This window comes from Panthera onca, chromosome D2 (assembly GCF_046562875.1).
Source record: "Panthera onca isolate mPanOnc1 chromosome D2, mPanOnc1 haplotype 2, whole genome shotgun sequence".
Lineage (NCBI taxonomy): Eukaryota > Metazoa > Chordata > Mammalia > Carnivora > Felidae > Panthera > Panthera onca.
Window position 1 is genome coordinate 42,108,224 of NC_138349.1, and position 23,067 is coordinate 42,131,290.

At 47.3% G+C, this 23,067-nt stretch overlaps 2 protein-coding genes across 3 annotated transcripts in view; one reads left to right on the forward strand and one right to left on the reverse strand.

The window, feature by feature from the left end:
- Positions 1-7,554: 7,554 nt before the first annotated feature.
- ZNF488 (zinc finger protein 488) lies at positions 7,555-21,393 on the reverse strand. 2 transcript variants are annotated; one of them, XM_060642249.3, is made up of 2 exons: positions 21,110-21,393; positions 7,555-8,896 (listed from the first exon to the last, which is right to left on the reverse strand). In XM_060642249.3, exon 2 carries the CDS (start codon positions 8,736-8,738, stop codon positions 7,767-7,769), a length of 972 nt encoding a protein of 323 aa, XP_060498232.1. In that variant the 5' UTR covers positions 8,739-8,896; positions 21,110-21,393; the 3' UTR covers positions 7,555-7,766. The 2 variants fall into 2 exon arrangements, with proteins under 2 accessions (XP_060498232.1, XP_060498233.1); XM_060642250.2 differs by lacking the exon at positions 21,110-21,393 and adding an exon at positions 16,031-16,132.
- Positions 15,970-23,067, forward strand: part of LOC132675375 (anthrax toxin receptor-like) — a 66,332-nt gene continuing 59,234 nt past the window's right edge. The window contains exon 1 of the mRNA XM_078434493.2: positions 15,970-16,703. Within this exon, the coding sequence (XP_078290619.2) occupies positions 15,970-16,703 (734 nt within the window). The remainder of the gene's footprint in view (positions 16,704-23,067) is intronic.

Genomic DNA, 23,067 nt, shown 5'->3' on the forward strand with positions numbered 1-23,067 from the left:
CCTCTGAATGTTCAGAGAATCGCTCCCCATCTGATCCTGTGGGAAACAGACTCCCTAAGAAGCAGTGAGGCATTTGGGAGCCCTGTCTGGATGGATAGGCCAGGACAGCTACTTCCCAGCTACAGAACTCAGGGCAAGTCACTTTGCCTCTCCAGGCCTCAGTCTTCTCATCTGTACAATGAGATCCACAATAGCACCTTTGGGGCTATGAAGATGAAAAAGGTTAATCCAGGGGTGCCTGGGTGGCTCAGTCGGTTGAGCGTCTGACTTCAGCTCAGGTCATGATCTCGCGGTCCGTGAGTTCGAGCCCCGCGTCGGGCTCTGGGCTGACGGCTCAGAGCCTGGAGCCTGTTTCAGATTCTGTGTCTCCCTCTCTTTCTGACCTTCCCTCATTCATGCTCTGTCTCTCTCTGTCTCAAAAATGAATAAATGTTAAAAAAAAATTTATAAAAAAAAAAGAAAAAGGTTAATCCAGTGCCCAGCCAATGTCACCTCTCACCATTTCCCCACTACCAAGCTGGACACACCACAAGTTCACTTTTCCAGCTTCCTGGCAGCAGGGTACAGGCACAGGGTTCTTTCTGGGCCAATCAGAAGTTCCTATGAAGAATGTTTAATCTGTTTAAGCAAGTTGAATGGGTTTTTTTTAGTGTTTATTTATTTATTTTGAGAGAGAGAGCGAGCACGCACAGAAGCGGGGGCGGGATGGGGAACAGAGAGAGAGGGGAGAGAGAGAATCCCAAGCAGGCTCTGCACTGTCAGCACAGAGCCTGATGTGTGGCTCGATCTCACAAACCATGAGATCGTGACCTGAGCTGATACTAAGAGTCAGACGCTTAATTGACTGACTCACTCAGGAGCCCCATACAAGTTGAATGTTTAAGCAAGTGATAGCTGGGCAGCAGCAGCGGCCAGGTGCCCCATGTGCAGGGCAGCATAGCCATGCCCCTACTCAGCAGGGATGGCAGCAACATCCTCCATAGGCCACCCTGGCTGACCTTGACTGAGGTCCTGCTGACCAGCTCCTTTTTCGTGCCCACTGTCCAGCTCAAGCCCCCAGCCTGCCCATCAAATACTGGGTACAGCCCAGGCTCCCCTCAAGACATCCAGGCGAGGGGCAGGTGAGCTTTGAACCCACATCTGTCTGGCTCCAAAGACCCTGATGTTCCCACCATACCATGAAGAGGTCCTGGGCCCAGCCTGGGGAGAGGGTCTATAGTGGGAGAAGCAGACCCAGAGGGTCCCATGCAGACCAAAGGGAAAGGGTCAGCGTTCCTGAGCCAGCTCTCTTATACTCTTACCACCTGCTTGGAGACAGAAGGCTGGAGAAAAAGGAAAAGGAAAGGCTTCTCTTCTGGTGGCAGAACCAGGTGACCCACAGCTGCCTAGCAGCCTCTGTTCCGAAAGACTACAAGCCCCTTTTGCTCTTGATGTCCCAGTATGAGCTCATCACCTCCACCTTCTCTCACCTTACCTGGATAAGATCTGCTCCTGCCCCCAGGACCCCATCCTTTACACAGCTACCCCTCCCTTCTGAAATTAGGGCAGAGATATGAGAGTTAACCCCAGCTCCCTCCTCTCTGCTCCCACCACCACTCCCACCCAGGTATCTACATAATCACCAGGACACTAAATGAGTTGTCAGAATTAATAGTTAATAGTTCATTCCCCTCTCCCTTGTTTTGGAGTCCTGGTTTGGTTCCTAAATCCCCACCACAGCCTCCTACCCCATTTCTGTGGCCCAGCCTGCAGTCAGGGCCACTGTTCTGCCATGTAACCTTCTCAGGTCTCCCCCTGCTTGAGGACCCCCCCCCCCCCAAGGCACCACTGATCTGTGGTGAGAGGGACCGGGCCAGGCTATCCTCCCCATCTCCCAAAGGTAACCCCAGCCCACAGACAGGCTGGGCCTTTACTTCACCATCAGGATCCTTGCTGGAGACTTGGCCAAAGACCCCAGTCCAGCAGAGGCCAGGGACCACACTGGAGCATCAGAGGGGAGGACCCCAGCTTTTCTCCCATCTCACTCACCTTCCTGCTTCCTATGTCCCTGCATCTGCCTACTCAGCCCGTCACATGGCCAATGGTTGTGTTTGTGTGTCAGTGAGGGCCTTGGTTATCCACACAGCTTTAGTGCAATGAGAGAACATGACTCAGAAAAAAAGGATGCATACCAAATTACTTGTGGGCGAAGAAGCCTGCCTAGGAGATCCCCACTGGAGGGCGCCTGTCTCACATTTCCTGGGTTCCATAGGATTAGCTGCCACCTGGCCTAAGGACCTCCTTGCTTCCTTGCTGATGAGAGAGGCTGGAAGTGAAAATAGCCTGCTAATCCAAGCGGCTTAGAAATAGCGAGGGTATCAGAGGCCACTGGCTTCCTGTCTCCTACCCCAGGACAACACAAGATGACCAGGGAAGAAGATGTTAAATTTAAGGAACCCCAACCCTCCTTCCAGAATGTACTGCCTCCCAACCCCCACTCAAAATTAGTGTCTGAAAATCACTAAGAAGTGGTACAAATCAAAGCCTATTGGAGAACAATTTATTTTTAAAATAAAAGTTTTTTTCCTATGGGATCTATCTCTTATGATATGATTTTTAGTCCTCTCTCAAGACTTCTTCTCCAAACAAAATAAACAAATTATACAATTAACCAGGGTGTGTAAAGCCCTCTCTCAAGAGAAGTGGCCTGCAGGGGAGGTCTGTAGCCTCCAGAGGGAGCCAAGAACCTTCCAAGGAAAGGGAGGATGCAAAATTTGCCTTGGAACAACTGGTGAATTTCTCCCGTATGTGAGGGGTTCTCTTACTGTGCCCAGAAGAATAGGGCCAGGCCCAGCACCCAGCCTCTTCCAAGTCTGGACGCATAACGGAGTCAGGGGTTTCCACTGCTGGTCGTTTCTCCCCCTCCCCGACCCCCTCCCCACTAATGTGCTTCCTTAAATCCATGTTATTCTGGGCATTGGTTTTTTAAAAACTGAATCACCAATTTCACATACAGTCCTGATTTTCAATCTCTCTTGAGGCCTGCATTCAGCCTGGCGCTAAAGAGCCTTCACCAAAGACAAAAGAGCTCTAGATGTCAGGTCCAACCTCCCTCCTCTACCCTCCCTTTCCCTAAGCTCAGTGGACTTCACTCCTGTTCATTAATTATACAGTTTAATTATACAGTTATTTGACTAGGATACCCTGTCTTCAAGGTCTAAGATTCAGGAAGGGGCCAGAAGTTGAAATCCAGGATACCAGCCTTGTTAAGGTTTCACTTCTCTTCCAGATAAAAGCAGGTGGGGGGGGGGAGGGTTGGGGGAGTGGGAGAGGAGGCAGATTTTAGTTAAAATTGAGAACTAAAATGGACCTGAATTCCGAATGTCTTATTTTAGCCTCATTAGCACATGTTGGGGTCTCTTAAAAATCTTATTTGAATGGTTGCTGCTTGGGAGATTTCTATATATACATTGCTGGGGCACCTGGGTGGCTCAGTCGGCTAAGTGTCCAACTTAGGCTCAGGTCGTGATCTCATGGTTCATGGGTTTGAGACCCACATTGGGCTGTCTACTGTCAGGCCCTGTGCTGACAGCTTGGAGCCTGGAGCCTGCTTTGGATTCTGTGTCTCCCTCTCTCTCTCTCTCTCTCTCTCTGCCCCTCTCCCACTTGCACTGTCTGTCCCTCTCTCAAAAATAAACATTAAAAAAAAAAGGTATACATTGCCATTTTCCCAGCCACTATAAGGTATTTTCTCTAGCCTATTCCAAGAAATTAGCCAAGACTTTCTGATCATTGACTCAATGGTTTTTGTGTGACATGCCTAATGACAACATTGGCAGAAAACCATCAAGGCCTAAGATCCTGGAAGAGGTGGAGGAGAGAAGACTGAACACATTGGAGGACAGAGGCAAAGACACCTCTGTATGGGGAGGTGCAGTATGGGGAGACCGCATGATGCTAAGAGAGATTACCTTCTTAGGTGGGGCATGTTGTGGAACTTTCTGCGAACTTGAAAGATGGGAGGAATTTGAAAATAACAGATTGCATATCCTACCAGAACCTACAGGATCAGGGTACAGAGCAGGTTAAATTAGATATAGGGAATTTAAGAAATGTGGCAATTCTTACTCCAGAATTATAGAGGAAAATTCTTACCTGCTGATGTGATGTTTTGTGGCAACATCACCAACCAAACTCTTAACTAGTATGGAAGGTGGCAGAGGGACCTTGGGCAAAGTCATGATTAAAAGTGACTACTCTCCAATATGGCTGGAAGGGCAGGAGAGAAGAAGGGATGAGACAGGATTTGACAGCCAAGGGGACTTTGGGAACCCAGTCTGGTGATAAGTAGGAGCTGCCACATTAATCAACTGCAAAGTCTTCACCTCCATAAGTCATCTTGGAGTTTGTCAATTTAAATGGCTGCAAAGCACCTCGCATGTCCATCCGTTTTTATTAAAATGAATTCCATCTTACAAAGTTGAGTTGGGAGAAGATGTTCTGTTATGCTTCTTCATAACTTTTATTTGATTAACTTTTTTTTTTTTTTTTTTTTTTTTTTTTTTTTTTTTTCAAAATGTCTCCCTTGCTTGAAAATGACGCGGTTGCTGTTAGTAGTAATTCTGTGTGCGGCCACAGGCAATGTTCTTAGAGGCATGCGGGCGGGTCAGGAAAGATGCCTGGGCTGGCATTTCAGGGGTCCTAGCCTTGACCTCACCACCACTCGCCTTGCATCACTTTGCAGGTCAGCTCACCAGTGGACCTCAGTGCTCACCCTTATACACTGGAAGGATGGACTGGAAATCTAGAGTCCCTTTCCATTTTAAATTTCTATCCGGTCTTAAGTGCACTTATGACTTTAAAAAGGGATTTTACAGAAATACAGACCAATCCAATAAGTCAGAAGAGGATGGCTGTGCACACCATTTGACAGATGTCAAAACACTATGAGCAGCTGGCTCGGGGTTTGTCAGGGGCGAGACTGGATCTAGGCATCTCATTCATGCATGCAACAAAAGTCTGTTGAACAACTACTATGTGCCTTCATTGTCCTTCCTGCTGGGGATACAGCAGGGAACAAAACAGCAAAAATCTCTCGTGGAGCTTAGGTTCTAGTAACAGGAGAGACGCTGTAAATAACACAAATCAGAAAACTCATGTAGCATACAAGATATAGAGAAGTGCTAAGAAAAGGGTGATAGGAAATGTGGGGGTGTATGCAGGCTGCAAGTTTAAATTCCAGAAGGGGTCAATGCCTGGTCCTAAATCCTACTTTTTAAACCACCCATGATACCATGTGACCCACAGCTGAGCAGATGTGTGGCAGGCTGGGAAGGATGTGAGTGGTCCTGGGGCCTTATTCTTGCGCTGCTTCTCCTGAACCTATGATCTTAGGAAAGAAGCTTACCCTCTCGGTGGTTTGTTTCTTCTTCAGTAACATGGGAATTAAATACCTACCTCCTGCACCTGTCATAGGTTAAAGGCTATATGTCACTGCATAGTGTGGAGCCTCAGGTTCACACTCCCTCAGATGCCCTTTCCTGGGGGAAGGTTCCCCCCAGCTCCAGCCCCCTTCTGTGGGTAAAGGGACCACCCTGCAGAGCCTCCCTTTTCTCTCTCAGGGAGGGGGTCCTCCAAACCTCCCTGCAAGAATGGAGATGCTCTGTTGGTGCCTGCAGGGAGCATTGCTGGCTCCTTCCACATGCAGAGGAAATGACTCAGGGGGTCTTCTCCTCTCCTCCAGCCCACCCTTCTCACTGCAATCAGAGGCCCCCTCAAAGTGCCTCTTGGAGCCATCCTTCCTGTGCCCTGGGCCAAATTCCTGTCCTTTGAGGCCTTCCTACGTCTCCATCTCAGAGGGCCCCACTCAGTCCTCCTCACACCAGCCTTAAAGCATCCTAGAGCCTCTGTAGCTCTGCCCCCCTGCCTTCTCCCCAGCTACTACCCTCCACCTGCACCTCCAGCATCTGCTGGACTTGGATGATCTGCTCTTGCCCCTGCTCCTCAGGAGGCCTCAGGGGGCACTGCACTTACTCCCACAGGTCTGAGGTGCACCTGCTCCCGTGTGCCAGGCACCCCACACGGGCTTTTGTTTGGCATCCATCATGCTGCACACCAGGCATTGCGCACCCTGAACAAGGACCATGGGCCTAATTCACTGGGCCTCCCCCAGGGCCTGACACCGAGCCTGGCCCAGCAAGGGTACCCAGGGAGGCCAATAAATGGGTGACTGAATGGCTGGCGATGGGTGCAGAATGGCTGGGTGTGTGGGTGGGAGGCGGGGAGAGGGTGAGCGAGAAGGAGGGTGGGCCGGGTGGGACAGGCTCTCACCAGGACCCTGTGTATGCATGGAGAGGGAGAGAAGAGATGGAGCTTGGGGGGTGTTTGGACGGGTCACTGGCCACTGTCTCAGATGCCCACACCAGCTCCTTCCCAACCACAGCCTGAGCTCGGTGCCAGAGGCCCCACCAGAGGGTTGGACACTGCTGGTCAAATGAACAAATCCTGAAAGTGCGGGGGAAACCAGTCAAAAGAACGCCTAACTTGAAAGAGCTCCCAACGAATGGCCTTCCCACAAACTGGCCCGAGTTACATCAGAGTTTATGACCTGAGGTTTGCAAGAGCAAATGCAGATGAATAGAACAGTCACCAAGAGAAGCGCAACCTGCAGTGGATAATGGTAACCAGAACGCTCCGAATTCTCACCATGTTTTAAGTCTTAAGCTTTTGCACATGCTTGCTTGCTGAGAGATAAGGGGTGTGTGGGTGGGGGGATGTTGCTCCTTTCTCCCCCTTCCACATATTCAGCATGTGAAGAACCATGGACCAAGTGTGTCAGCTGAATGACTGGTCCCAACTCTTCATGCCTCTGTAGTAGGACCTTACATCCGCTCCCTCATCACGGCTTCCCTGCGGGCAGGTGGCACATTTCACCCACTTGCTTTGGGCTTGGTCATTGACTCGCTTTGGCTGGGAGGCTGTTAGTAGAAGTGACCCAAGCAGAGACTTGAGGTGTGCTTGTGAGTTTGGATTTTCCTTCTTGTGCTCTGGGAATGACCATAAGAGAAGTATTATCTAGGAAGCCCACTAGTCCTAGAGTAACAGAACATGAACCTAAATATAATTTGCAACCTGGAGCCAAGCCCAGCCAAGCCCAACCCAACCCAGCCAACCCACAGACCTTCGAGCGAGAATTAGATGCTTTGGGTTGCTTGCCGCTGAGACTCTGTCATGGAACAACAGCTTACTAATCTGGACAATGATAAAAAATATCATTCACTCAGGAATCACACTGTGCCAGGTGGCATCCTGGCTATTTTCCACACACCTTCCCACGTAACCATGACAACATCCCTAAGACACAGGTGTCGCCCTCTCCATTTGCAGAGAAGAAAACTGGGGCTCAGATGGTGAAAGCGATGTGTCCAAGGTCAGGGCTAATATCTGAAAGGTTAGCATCCAGGTTTGTCTGCCTCCAAAGCCCAGGCTGTGTGTCAAACTTGCCTCCATATGGAACAGGACCAGGGCCTCTACTCCGTGCCTAGCAGTCTTGATACCCTAGGTTAGCAAAGTGTGTCATTTTATCTCATGACTTTATTTCCATCAAAATACATCAGAGCCAAGGACCGTCTTTTTCAAATGATGACCAAGTTCATCTATCAACTCCAATGCAGACAGCCCTGCAGACAACGATGACGAGCCTTTTCAAAGGAAGCACCAGTGAGCCATCTCCGCCCCACTGCCAAATGCTAGAAGCTGCATCTACAGGTCTGTTCCACAGCCACCTGCTAACTGTGAGAAGTCATGTGCCTGGAGAGATGGTGGCGCTCCCGGAAATACTCATGGCAAATGGGACACGTGAGGGCCTCTTCTCTCAGCTTCTTAGAATGTAAGTCAGGCCCCACATGTTCCTTTTTGTGGTGGGACCGCATGTGGAAGACCAGGTCGGAGGTCAGGCGAAAGGAGAGGTTGCATTTTGCACACCAGTTCTGGGTGGACAGGCCCAGGGAGGTGAACGTAGGTGGCAGCAGGGCCCAAGTGGCAGTGGAAGAGGATGATGACGGTGTGGACATCTGGGCTGTGGCATGCTTTAGCCACAGTGTGGGGGCCCCCAGGAAAGCACTGCAGAGAGGAGCATTTTGTGGCAACGTCTGCAGGTTCCAGAAATCACCCACCAAAAACTTAGAATTCGAAAGCTGATCCCAACAAGGGACATCTACCGTGTTGCTGAGTCCCAACAGCTCCCCAAGGGCATCTGCAGGTCCACGTGCCTGGAAAACAGAGGTTGGCCCAGGTCTCCCTGCTGGACACCTGGCTGGTTTGCTGAAGGCGCTTTTCTGCTCCCCTCGGGCTCCACTGGGCCACACAGAGGTCTTGCTGTCAGCCAGGTCCCTGGGGGTGTCCTGGGTCAGCTTCTGGGGACCAGGCTGGCCTGTGGGGTTATCATGCTCCCTCTCCTTGGCCTGCACACCCTCCAGCCTCTTCTTGAGTCGAGGCACCTCTGTGAAAGCACTCTGCCCCTGTTCCCAGCACACCTTCTGGGCCATTGGCTTTCCCAGTCTGAGTTTTCCTGGGGTTGCTGACAGTGCCACCTCAGCAGAGGTCTCCTCCCGGCCATCACCACCCATGGCAGCCTCAGAGCCCAGGTTGTTCATTTTTTCCAGCAGCACTGGCTTGCAGCTCCAGCCCTGGTCAGCTTCACTAAGCCTCCATGTGTTTTCAGCCGAAGAGCTCTGCAGAGCACCCTTCCCAGCAGCCATGACGACCAGCAGGGTGTGAGCCAGCTGAAGAAGGCGGATGCTCCAACGGCTGTCAGTCTTCAAGGCTTTGGCATTGCGGAGGGCTTGCCCCGGGGAGGAACCGTGAGATTGGAAAGCTCCCCTGTTGGCTGGGCCAGCCACACTTGGACCACAGGACTCTGCATAGAGAGGAAGCAACAGCAGTGAGACACGAGCCCTCCATCTTCATTGTTTGCATCCAAAGAATCCTGACTGCTATAGACACGACAGCTCACCCTGACTCAGAGCGCTATGCCACCCGCTTTCACCTCCAGGACTCCGTCGGGGAGGAAGGACCACACTGCGTGACCCTGCCACCCAGGAACATGGCTCAGCATTGCCCCGCACCTGCCAGCATCCAGGCAGCAGCTGCCATGTTCACACGGCACACGAGGTGTCCACCAGGCAGTTCTGACCTGGTTGCCAACTCTAATGTGCTTGCACCCTGATTTATGAAAGTTTTCATTTTTGTTTAGAGCATTCTTGCTACTCAGCATGCCAATTTTTCTTCTGAAGCATCAGAAGTGCCAGGGCACAAGCACCTGGGGACTGGAGCTCCTGCAGCACAGGTGGCCAGAGGGTAGAAGCTGGACAGTAAATGTCCAGGCATCCCGAGTACGTCTGTGGTTGTACCTGGCCCCACTCCCACTCCTGGGGGGCAGCCACCTGTCCACCCAGCCCTGCCCCTTGGAACAAGCATGAGTCTACCCTGTATCCATTCAGACATTAATCCATTTCCTTCTCCTCTGCTCCCCTGTCAACTGTCCTCTCGTGCCAGCCAACCTGCTGGGCCTACTCAGGGAGACCAGCTTCCACTCAGCCTGGAGGTGCTCAAGGCTCAGAGGAAAGACACTCACGGCCACATGTGAGGTGGCATTGAAGAGGGGAGAGTGCCACCAGCCCTGCTGGGGAGGCTTTCATACCTGCCCTCCCCTAATCAATTCCACCAGCCAGTTCTTGAAACCAGGACACCCATCTTCAAGCTCCCCAATCCCAGCTGGCGAGCAGCACTGGCTGAACCAGACCCCACTGAGTGTTCTGAGTTTTCATAGTTAGAAAGCAGTTATCCTCGGGCCCAGGAGGACCGTGATGAGTGGGCGACCAAGCCCCTTCCTCACAGGGACCTCCACGGGCTTGTTATTCATAAACATCACTGGGTTCAAGTCAGCTCCCGCCCACCTGTAAATGGAAGCACAGGTACCCTGCCCTCCTCCTCTCTGTCTCAGTGGCAAGAGTGTGGACAGGTGTTTTGCACGTGTTACCTCCTTCCACCTTCACTGCACTTGGAGGACCGTCACCCTCTTTCACAGAGGAAGAGGACATGGGTTCTGGAAAGCTGAACACCCCGTCTGAAGTCCTCTGCAGTATGAGGCACTGCTGGGAATGAAACCCAAGGGTGTGTCCCCAAAGCACACTTTGGTTGAACTGCCCATGTGGCCCTCACGATACCCCAAGTGGTGAGCTCTGAGTCCAAACTATATGCTTCCAGGGGAGTCCAAGCCACTCCTAACATCCTTTCTGAATTCATTCTCAAATGGGGTGCCTTTGGCATCAAAGTTTAGTGCTAGCTTATGCTTCTTGAAGAGGCAGAGGCGACCACACCAGTCTACCAAGTGTCCCTGCACTGACCATCCCACCTCTCTCAACCTCAATGTCCCGTCTATAAACTAGAGCTGATGCTAAATTATCTCACTGTGCTTTCCAGATCTACCAGTGTATGACTACTTGAGATGAAGCCGATTCTCCCTCATCCTCAAAGAATAGCTGGTCTGCTTGAAGCCCCACTGCTGAGCTTCTGAGCTCACAAAGATGCACACGCACCCAGATACACTCACACCCTCACATGTACTCACACACACTACACTCACACACTCAAATACACATATACTCACAGACACACATACACACACACATATGATCACACACACTTACATACACTCACACTGGAATACTCATACACACACAAACATCCCTTTTCTAACCCTTCTCTCTTTCTCCACCCAGCTCTGCCTCAGACAGCCTTCCAGATTATATTTTAGAACCATACAATGTCTTCCCCGAGCCTGGGCTGGAGCCCACCCTGCTGTCCTCCCGGTCCTGTTGCACCCCCACATCCCTTTGCAGACAGCTCTACTGGGCTGTCTTCACAGCTTTGCCAACCACAGTCATGTAGACCTAGTTTTCAGAAGTGTCTGGAGTGCCCTGAGCCACAGATGTCACAACCCTGCTTTCAGCATTCAAATTTAGAACATGGGATCTTACTGCAGGATGAAATATTTGCTACCAGGGATGCTTTGTGATATGAGAATAGAAGTAACTGTTTATTGACTATGTAAGTGAATACGTGCCAGAGATGCTAAAAGGCTTCGTATGACTTATTGCATGGAATTTTCATGATAACCACACAAAGGAAGTGCATGATCCAACCCAAGGGCATTAATCTCCAACCTGACAAATGCCACGTTGCTAAAGGCAGCACTGCCTTCCAGCTTCTTAGACCAATATGGGCCTGGATTCTGCCAATCATTATGTTAGACATTCACCCATCTTCATGCTCCATCAATTTTATTATTCAAATCTTAATCATAATAATGAGAACAACAGGAGGAGAAGAAAGAAAAGGACATGATAATAATGATGATGATGATAATAATAATAATAATAATAATAATAATAATAATATTGGGGCGCCTGGGTGACTCAGTCAGTTAAGCATCTGACTTCAGGTTAGGTCATGATCTCACAGTTCATAGGTTCAAGCCCTGCATCGGACTCTGTGCTGACAGCTCAGAGCCTCAAGCCTGCTTCAGCCCTCTCTCTCTCTCTTCCCCTCACACACATGCGCTCTTTCTTTTTCTCTCTCTCTCTTTCTTTGTCTCAAAAATAAACATTAAAAAATTTTTAAATAAAAAAAAAATAATAATATTGAGGAGGAGAAGAAGAAGAAAAGGAGAAGATGACGGTACTGAACTAGCTGGGGACCTTTGGCATGACCAAGCTCCCAGAGGGTCACCTCTTTCTCATGCATCAGCACTGCTGGGGTAAGGTCACTCACACAAGTGCAAACAATGTCCTACAAAATTCTATCTGGGGCTCCCTCTAACTGGTCCACTCTGTCTGTGACGTTGCCAGATTGAAGCCTCTCACAGCCGAAAATGACGTGTGCCTGACGTGGCCTGTCCCCAGTGAGCCTGTGCCAGCTCCTGACGCTCGTCTCTTCTTGTCGAAGGACTCACAGGCCCTTTCCCAGGGTCAGCATCAGACTCTGGGTCTCATCCAGCTCCAGGCTCCATGCACCTCCCCTGTGATCCAGCTCTCAGATGATCTGAGCAGATGTATGATGTCACCTCTGGGGTCACATCATGCCCTGGCCAGTGAGTTCCGGGTCAGGAGATCACAGGCACAGGAGCTTGGTGCTGCCTTGCTCCTTCTTCCTACGTGGACCTACCCATGCCCTTTTTCACTAGAGACGGTTCTCAGCCAGAGATTCCAGTGGATGTATGCAGCCCTTGTTCTCCTTGTTCCCATGCAATCTTAAGGGGCCCTTTGCTGTCCCTCCACTGTCCTCAATAGCCTCAGTTCATTCTGGGCTCTCGACCCAGACACTATTTACTCGTCCTCTTCACTCTGTTATGTGTGTCCTGAGAAGGGTTCTCTTGTCCTCCTTGGATCTCTTCAGTCTGAGCTCAGCAAGATAGTCTTCTGAGTCACACGGACATTGTTCAGTGCCACCCTGTGTCTTCTTACTGAGTGGACCTGATTTCAATCCCATACTTTGCAACATTTCTGAGCCCTTAGATTGTGGGATTATGAAGTAATGATCTTTGAAACCTTCTGAATCTGAGTTTCCTAAGTTGATATGGTGTGACCACATCCAGCCTTCCCTGTCATACATGATCCTTTTCCCTCAGACTCTCAATCTTCCTGGGCCACAGTGAGGATTCCACTGACCAACACAGGAACGGCTACCCACTTGGAGATGAAGACTCACCCACCCCACAGTGTTATAAGCATGTGTGTCTCTGTTTATTACCCATTTCCAGGGCACTGAGTGCAGACTCCAATCATCCTTTCACCTGGGAAACACTGGCCGCATTCTTCCATATTACTTTTCTGTTTGTGCTATGACTGGCCCATCCCATGTACTCATCAAGCCTTCCATCACATAGAGGTTAAGTGCATGGCCTCTTACGTCAGATGTCTGGATCAAACCCACCTCTCCTCTTACCAATCTTTTAACCATAGGCAAGGTGCTGATCCTCTCTCTGACGACTTTCTCATCTAAAAAAGGACCCTTTCTAAAAAGGATCATCCTGGGGTCCGCTTCACCAGGTGGTTGTAAAGATTAGATGAATTAATATACCTAAAGTATTAAAGAGCCTGGTTCAGTAAGTGTTAGGTAGCATCAATTTATCAATTATTATCACACTAGTACAAAGGGTCAGAGTCAACCTCATGGCTGCCTTCCCTCTACTCACGTGCTCCCTGGAACCAGGGCACAATACTGTTTAATGAGTGACCAAATGCCCTGGGCATTTTCCTCCTTTCCCCTTCATTCACATAAGAAAGAGGTTTTAGCAAACAACTGGGCAACCTCATTTCCTGAGAGATCTGAAGGTACTCTCCAGCCTATGTCAGCTGGCCAGTCTCCAGCTTTTCCAAACTGCAGCTCACTCAGAAACTGGATCTTATTCAATGATACCATTTATATCACCAGCTAGTGTCTTCCTGTGTCTGCCTTCCTTTTTAGCTAAAACAGGAGAAGATAATATCTCCTGTGCTCCAATCATTTGATTTCCCTAGACTTTGGAGATGCTTCTCAGACCCTGAAGGAAGGTTCCAGAGGATAATTATCTATCCATCTCTTCTACATATGGATTGTGATGTCCTGGGTTTTCCTGAGAAGGGAAATACACATGCATCCTCCTAGCTCTGGACCCCTGAGAAAATTAAAAACTGGAGAGTTATCCAGGCTTTCCTGGAGGCTGGCTGGTAGTGCCATTGGAGCTGGGAGAGGGGAAGGCTTCCCAGCCAGCCAGTCACCACAGGCTCTATGTCCAGCTCTGCCTGCACCGCTTCAGCAGCAATGCTTATTGTGTTCAAGCAAAACCAAATGCAGGACTCCCAGGATGCAACCACACATCAGGGCCATAATGACGTCAGCAGGAGTCCTAACACAATTTGGCCATGTAGACCAATTTCAGTGGCAGCCTTCAAGGGTAAGTCCATGGCTTGTACATCAAACTGTTCAGCCAGATTCTACCTGATGCCAATGACAGCATAACCTTCTAGAAAAGAGAAACACAGCCTACTGAAAGAAAGAAAAGAAATTTAAAAGCACTGGAGCTCGACACAAAACCTTGAAAAAAAATTTTTTTTTAATTTTGTGATTTTCTGTTTTAAAGAAAATTTGTCACTTCCTGGGTTTCTGAAAAAGAAATCTGCTAAGCAAAGAAGGTATGATATTTTTAAATCATTTGCAAAGCATCCCTTTCACTCCACCCCTCCAGAAGTTTGACACATGGGAAGTCAGTGGTACAATGACATAAAAGGCAATTTGACTCTTTGATGCAGAAAATAGTCCCCTGAATCAAAGTTCCAAGCATATACTTAAGAATTTGTCCAACATTCTTTGATTTAAAATGAAAAAATTCTTTCAATAAACACACTCCAATCCTCTTCCATATTTCATTTTTGTTTACTTCTTGTGTGATTTATGTAATGACAAATTTCCTTTTCCATAGCAACTGAAAAGTCAAATAAACTGAATAATCATTAAAAATCATAAACTAAAAGGTTAAATTATTTATTTGAAAAAAGCTTCAAGTGTTAGGTGGCAATTAATAGCTTTAAAAATAAACAGGCTTTCTTTTTACAACCATATGAGATATATATATATATATATATATATATATATATATATATATATGGTGCATACATACATATATATATATATATATATATATATCGTGTGTATATGTGTGTTTGAACATACAGCTCTATAGATGTCATAAAAATATCATAAAATAATAAAATTATGTCTCTGACAAAATTACATTGCTAACAAGAAACAAAACATTGCTTTAACATACAATACCTCTACTTTATTCTCCCCAAATGAGTCAGATTTGTTTTTCTAGATTTCTTCACTTAATATGTGTCTAAGATAATCTTTGATACTAAAATATTTTCAACTGTGGTCCTACCCAACGTACACAAAAACATTAATTTTAAATGGCACAATAATTGCTATAAGATGCCTGTCTGATTCAACATACTGTCTGATTCAGTAATTTAATTTCTGCACATCAGCACCATTGACAAGTATGTATTTTAGAAATATACACTTAATTTCATGTTTTAACTCTCAGCTAACGTTTTCACACGCAAAGCCCTGACCTCCCTATTGTCTTCCCACAACTGAGCTCTGATTTCCGCCCCTTCCCTCCCCACCAACCTGGCTTTACCCTACTTCCCCAGAAGGAAGGTGTGGGCCCCAATGTCCCCTAAATGTTTCTGCATGCTTTAGCTTCCCGGTGTGTTGTCTGTGCCTATTACTAAAGGCAAGTGTCAAGAAAGGATTCAATCAATTCCTTGTCTGTAAAACCAAGTATTTTCTTCCAGCTCACCATAAAAACTCAGATATTTACGACTGAATCATTTATGGGTTTTTTTCCCCCAAAACAGACACTGAATGTGTTACGTGCTCGAATCTTTGGATATAATCTGTTGGGAGAAAGGATCTGGGGCAGATGCACCATTACCCTGGTGCCCAGCACAAGCCCTAGCTGACAGGGACAGAGCAACAACAGGATGAGAGGATGCGTGGATGGATAGATGGATGAATGAAAATAATTGCTGCCCCAAAAGTCAACCTAGGAGAAGAAAAATCAAAGGCGGAATTCTTGGGGCGGGGAGGGGTGGGGGCAAAGGGAAAGACCACCGAGAGAAACAGAGAAGGAAGAAAAGAAGGGGTAGGACAGGGGAAATACGTAATGAAGAAGAGACAGACAAGAAAAAGTGAGATAGACGACAGAGAAAAACAGGAAGAGATAAGGAGACAAAAGAGGCAGATAAGGCAGGGACTGGGGGGCACGGGGTGAAAAAAAAGGAGGGCGCGACCAAGGAAGCAGGCGCCCGAGGGGAGGAAAGAGGCAGGCAGTCAAGGGCAGGACGGAGCATTCTGCCCTAGGGAGAGGCCGGTAGAAGTGGGATGAATCGCGCCGCCCACGTCCACTCGCGGCCCGTCCCGGGGGCAGGACGGCGCGTCTCACCTCAGCTCTCCCGCGGCGCTCTGGGCGCTGGAGACGCGCTGGCAGCCCCGGCCGCTTGCAGGTTGCGCCGCGCGACACGCGTGTGGGAACCCAGCGCGCGAGCCCCGGGGGCCGGCCGGACCCCGCCCTCCCGGACTGCTCCCGCCTCCGGGGCGGGGCCTCGGGCACCCTCCCCCCCCCCCCCCCCCAACCATGCCGGGAGGGGCCTGGGAGTAGACGCGACCCGCCGCCAGGGGTGCGGTAAGGACGCCCGGTGCGCTCGGCTCCGCGAAACCCCAGCCGCCGCCAGCTGGCTCGGCCTTGGCTGCAGCGGCGAGCCTGAGGGGGCGTCCTGGCGCCGGCCGCCGCGCCGCGCGGAAAGCCCGGGTGCCTTTGGAGGCGGCTCCTGGGCCGCGGCGGAACCGCCCCTGCCTCTGCTCACTCGCTCTGGACGCCGCTACTTTTCGCTGGGGTCGGAGGGCCCCCAGGCTACGGCCGGGACGTCAGTGCGCGCGGTCTGCGCCCCGCCGCGGCGGGTCCCCCGGGCGTCCGGGCAGTCGTTCCCCTGCCCGCTGAGCGGCCGGGCAAACTGCATCTTCGCAGCGCGCCCGAGAATCTCCCAAACTTCAGCGGAGCCGTGCCTCCGCCTCGCCGCCTCCTCAGCTGTGAGATGGCCGCACCGCGCCAGGTCATGGTGAGTTCTGCGACCTCCCAGGAAGCGAAGGTGGCAGGGAACCGACCCACCCACGGAGGGTGGGACGGACTCGGCCCCAAAGAAGGGCTGGGGGACGGGAGGGAATGGCTTCTGAGTGGGCGACGGTCATGGCAGGGCTTGAATGACCTCGTGGTGACAGGAGAGAAGAGATGGGAGAAGTGTCTCAGGTAACCAGAATTGTTGCAGTGGCAGCCAGATGTGCGGGTCACAGGGCATGAGCACAGAGACTGGAGTGCAGAGCAGATGAGACCAAGGAAGGACATTGAGGGACTGAAAGGGAAACCAGTCCTGAGTCCCTGCGCCTGCCTTCCTTCAGTCACTCTGTAAATGTTCTGGACGCCCTTGGGGAGGCAGAGGGTGCGGGGACATAAGGTGACAGGCTCTGTGCTTTTCCCCAGGTTTTGGAGTCCCTATTACACAAATAAGATTGTAAAGGAATGAAATGATGCTAAATCTGAGGTGGGGAAAGCTGATTCAGAATAAACATTAAAACTTTGGGGGGTGGTCCACAAAGCAAAACTTTTATTTTGGTGAATATGGAAATCCCTAATGTGAGCATTTATATAGCCTTAGTGAAGGAGAAGCTTAGAGGAAAATTTGTGCCCCCAAATGGTTATGTTATGGGGGAGGAAATGGTGAAAATAAAGGAGTTAATAACTGACCTAAAGTAGTTGAAAAAGAGTAATAAAATTAAACCCAAAGAAAATGAAAGGGAGAATATATTAGAGAAAAAAAATACAGAAAATAGTAAAATAGTAAAACAAAGCCAAAGGTTATTTGAAAAGTTGTTAATATAAATAATATTCTAATGAAATTGATTGTAAAATAAGACAGTGCTTCCCAATTTTTTTTTTTAAATTATAACCTCCCCCCCCACCCCAGGAGCTTTTTCAAACACATTTTTCCTTATAGGCTCATGAAATTTTAGTACCAAGGATTTATTGTATATCTCTTTATGTACTGTGCTTTATAATTAAAAACTGTGAGACTAATTTTAACTCCCTTGGGACAATATTCTCCCTGTTGTGAATGCATAGAATGAGAAAAGACACAAGTCATATTAGGAATTAAAAAGCTATAACCACAAATCGAGCAGAAAGTTAAGACTCAAACATATTCTTAACAACTTCATAACAATATGTGGAAATAAATATCCAAATTCCTATAAAAATGTGGTACCTAAATGACTGATAAAAGAAATACAAGCACAAAATAATCCAGTGTGTTAGTCTGCTCAGACTGCCATAACAAAGTACCACAAGAAAGTTCCTTTAGGATGAGGGCCATATTCTTATGACTTCATTTAACTTGAATCATCTCCTTACAGGGCCTGTCTCTAAATACAGTCACATGATGTGTTAGAACTTCATAATATTAATTGAGATTGGGGGGGGCACATCTCAGTCCATAATGTTCAGTAAACATTAAACAAATGATATCAGTAGTTTTAAAAAATCCTCACAAACAAAACACTAGGCAGAGATGATAATATACCAAGTATACGTGGAGTAGATTGTTGGGATCATGTTGAAACTACTTTCAAAAGGAAAGAAAGTAAAAACACTCCAAGCACATTTTCTGAGGCTATTGTTACCTAATATAAAACCAGTTAAGAACAGCACAAAAAGAAGAAATTACAGATCAGCCTCACTCATGTTCATAGATAAAAAAAATTTTAAACTAATAGTAAACTCAATCCAGCAGTATTTACAAAAATTATCATGGCCTAGTCAGGTTTATTTATAAAATATTAAAATTGGTTTTATATGCATTAATGTAGTTAATCATATTAATAACTTACTGGAGAAAAATTATATTCATCACAAAGTATGCAGAAAGAGAATTTAGATAAAATTTAACACTTGTTCATGATTTGTAGCAAACCAAGAAGGGTAGGGAGACTCCCTAATCTGATAGATGTCCACCAAAAGCCTTTCATAAATATCATTCTTAATGGTGACGTATTAGAGGTATTTTTAAAGTCAAGAATGCCTCCATCAGAGCTTCCAGTCAAATGTCATTAGAGAACTAGTCAGTACAGTGTTTTTTGGTTTTTATTTTTTATAGAAACCAAAACAACTCTACAGATATATTTTAGAATAAGGGAGCCTAGCAAGTTAGGTGAATAATCAGTAAATTAATACATTTGTCCACAACACCAATAAACAGTTTGAAAACTTTGTTTTTAAAATGCTATTTACAAGAGCTGCTATATATGTATATATATCTATGTAAATATATGTGTATGTATGTATATGTATGTATGTATATATATAAGTACATATGTATATGTATACACACTGTAGGGAAAGGCACTTGGCAAAATGGTTTAAGATCTTTATAGGGAAGTTTATATGAAAGGCGTTGAATAAGACCAAATAAATAGAGACATTATCATGTTTACCAATAGGGGAGGCTAGATAGCAGATTCAAATCCTTTCAAATGTATCTATATATTTAATGTTATTGTAATAAAATATTAAGAGCGTTTGGAGGAGTGGAGAATTGGTGAGCTGAATCTAAAATGTACATGAAAGAACAAGTGGCCATAAGAAAAATAAGGCGGATGATTTACCCTGCCCTGCAAAGGCTTGCTGTAGAGCTCTGTATGTTAGATAAAATAACTGATGCCCTGTGTGTATCAGATTCAGCTGGGTTATCTTCTTGTAACAGCCCCCCACATATGATTAGCTTAAAAGCACAAACTTTATTTTCCACTTATATTCCATACCCTCCTGCATATACGTATCCACCTCAGGTTTCTAAGAGGGCATTGCACAACACAGGTGCTCACCTGAATCATACCTACATTCTTAAGGATTCTATCCAGAAGTGGCACATGTACTTATGTTAACATTTCATTGGTGGAATCAAGTCCAAGCCTGCTATGAATGTGGCAGGGAAGCACAATCCTTCCTTACAGGAGTAAGGGACAGGAAGGAAAAATAACACAATCATCCATACTATAATAAGATAGTGTGGTATTGACACTATAAATACAAACCAACAGATGGATAAAAGGAATAGGACAGAGAGCACAGAACCACATCCACACCTATATGGGATTTGAAACACATCAGAGGTGACGTGCAAATCATTGAAAAAAACATAGAATAGTCAACAAATAGAAAAGGATGGTGCTGAGACATATATTTGGGAAAACATGGAGTAAGATCCCTAGCACAAATTGCACTTATTAATTAATTACAGTTTGATCAAAGGCTTCAATGTGAAATAAAATCTTTAAAACTTTTTTTAATTTAAATTTTTTCTTTTTAACGTTTATTCATTTTGTGAGAGACAGAGAGACACAGCCTGAACAGGGGAGGCGCAGAGAGAGAAGGAGACACAGAATCCGAAGCAGGCTCAAGGCTCTGAGCTGTCAGCACAGAGCCCAATATGGGGCTTGAACTCACTGACTGAATGATCATGACCCGAGCTGAAGTTGGACATCCAACCAACTGAGCTACACAGGCGCCCCTAAAATCTTTAAAATTTTTAGGATAACGTGTGTCTCACCCTGACCTTAACAGGGGAGAATTACTTAAGTCAGATACAAAATCCTGCAAATCTTTAAAGTATAAAATAAGCCACATGCTAAAAGAAAATATTTGCAACAACTGATAAAGGATTAGAATCCAAAATGTATAAGAAATGCCAAAGAATCAATATGAAAAGCATAAACACCTGAATCAGAGAATGGATACAGGTAGGAACAAGCACTTCACAAACAGAAAAATGAATGACCCCAAATCTCTTGAACAGAAAACCATCAGAAATTATGGAAATGCAAATTAAGCCCACCATGAGATGTCTAATCAATAGATGAGTATGCAAAAATATGACAATAGCAAGTGTCAAACAAGGAAAAGCTAATATGCTAATGACATGCATACCAATCGTATCAATTCCAAATATCATTTAAGATATTCCATGGCTTTAAATACCACTCCCCCAAAAACAAAATAAAAAACAAAATAAAACTGCCAACACAAAGCTTTTTATCACTTATACTTTTTTGTAAATACATACTGAAAGCTCTATTTTAAACTTAGAAGGATTTTTAGTGCATATCACACTTGTTTTGTACATGCAAAAAAATGAATAAAACAAAATAAATCAGTTAAGGAATTTCTAAATACTTTTTGCATCTCATACTGACTCTTTGCAATCACTTTCGACTCAAGAGTTGTCAGTGCCTATGCTTTTCCATGGGGCACAGACAAGCCATCCCCATTCAGCCTTCTCTGCATTTCTGATCCACAGAACCTGTGCGCATATAAAATGGTTCTCTTGTATGTCACTACGTTTGGGTGGTTTGTTACACAGCAGTAGATAACAAGAATGTCCCTTATTCACAAAGAACTTTGAATGTTTACACAAACCTTCTAGGCCTTCTAGATCCTTCCATGTCCATGGATGACTTCAGTGTTCACACCATGACCATTAATTACTGTACTGTAGTCTTCCAGTTCATCGACCTCCTGGACACCCACAGGGATGTCCTTATCTAAACCACCTCAGCTGCCTTCTTTGAGTTACAAAAAGGCAGAGTCTTGGAGATTTTAATGGCCACCTATGAGGGTTTAGGGTAAGAGACAAATGGAGGCCTCATCTTATCCCCCATCCAAAGATCCCATGACTCCTGCCTGGGGTTGTCAACAGGCAGGACACCGAGCAGAGCTGCAGGTCACAAAGTCACCATGCCAACCTTCCTGTCCATCATAAGGGACATCACAGGGAATTCTGTCTCTGTGGGGCAGGGAAGGGCCACTCAAGTAGTGGGACTACTGCCCCAGATCCAGCTGTTTGCCTCTTCCGCCCAAAGGGCAGGTACCAGGTGGAGGCTCTAAGAGCACCTTGGAGAAAGAGCTTGAGAGAACAAGGCTCCAGGACACAGGGTTGAAGGGGAGACAGCAGATGAGGCAGAAGCCTGTGGTGGCCAGGCATGGCCAGCGCTGATCCCCCTGCTCCAGGAGAGAGTGGGGCCTCAGGGACAACTAAGAAAATGGGGAGCAGCAGCCTCTGGGTGCCAGGCCCTGCACTCTCCCTGCTCCTGCTCCTTTTCCTGCTGCTGCCACCTCCATTGCTGAGCACAGGGAGCTTCCTGCACCGTCTCCCAGCCTGGAGACCCTTCCACCAGGGCACCAGGCACTACAGGAGCAAGATAGAGAAGCCAAAAACCTGCGAGGGTGCCTTTGATCTCTACTTGATCGTCGACACGTGAGCAGCCCTCCCACCCTGGGTGTTCTTCAGGGCACCTCTGACCTCAGGGTTACTGCTAGCATGAAGCGGTTCAAGTAGACCCCAGCTTCTGAGAAAGGGGAGGTGGGAACAGTCTTGATCAGACCCAAGATAAGACCCTCTGCAATCCCCTTGTTCCTGAGGCTGAAGGAATGTCCCCAAAATTTGTTCCCTGGGACTTCTCCTTTTGGAGAGGAAAAAGTGCCACCATAGAGTTGCTGGATGGCTCTCAGTCTCCCCACCAGCATGGCCTGGATCTGTGGCCTGCATGCCCCTTATATAGCTGGAGAGGCAGGTGATTACTAGGAGCTCCTTCTCAGCAGTTGTTAGAAACTCTGTATGGTTTTTGGTTGTTGTTTGTTTTGTTTTTTACCCAAATGATTTCTGTTTTTACAGGGCCACAGAGATTGCCATGTTGCTTTTGTTAGGCATTGTCATAGTGTCACCGATTAGAAAGTTCTTTGCTCTCCTGCTGCTAAATGTTTTGGTTTTTCTTCAGCCACTTGGAGACCATGTTACAGTTTGTGTGCACGTTCACAACAGTTTGGTCTGATCAAGCTTTGTCTTAGGAAACTGGGATGTGCATCTTATGGTCTTTGATGGAAAGGGGGTGGATCTTCGTGCTTGGAGAGACTGGAGAGGTTGCCTTGGTTCCCTTTTCAACTCCTCTGGTGGGTTGAGAATAAACTTTACTGATTCAGTGGTAGCAGTAGCATGACTGTCAATATAGTGTCAATATAGCACTTTTTGGTTTCCAGAGCCCATTTATTGTACTTTTGTCATCCTCATAATCATCGTGGGGTCAGGGGGTGGGGAGCACCCCAGCATGTAGCGTACGGACGTATTTGCATTTGCAATCTCCTGGAAAGAGGACGGAATCTAGAGTTTGATGAAGTGGCACTGAGACTGGTAGGACTGGCAAGACTCAGGCTTCATGTGTGCCCTGATGGCAGCATCCCAGGCTGTACTGCCTCTGATTCCTTCTATTCTCCGTGGAGGCTGATGATTGGGGAGTTGTGTACCCAGCCCACTAGCATTTAAGGAAAGCCGGCAGAGCTGGGAGCCACCATGCCCACTGAATAAGTCCCTCTTCACTGTC

What these genes read in the sequence shown, in the direction of transcription:
- ZNF488 (XM_060642249.3), bottom strand. Translation starts at nt 8,738, where the DNA reads ATGGCTGCTGGGAAGGGTGCTCTGCAGAGCTCTTCGGCTGAAAACACA.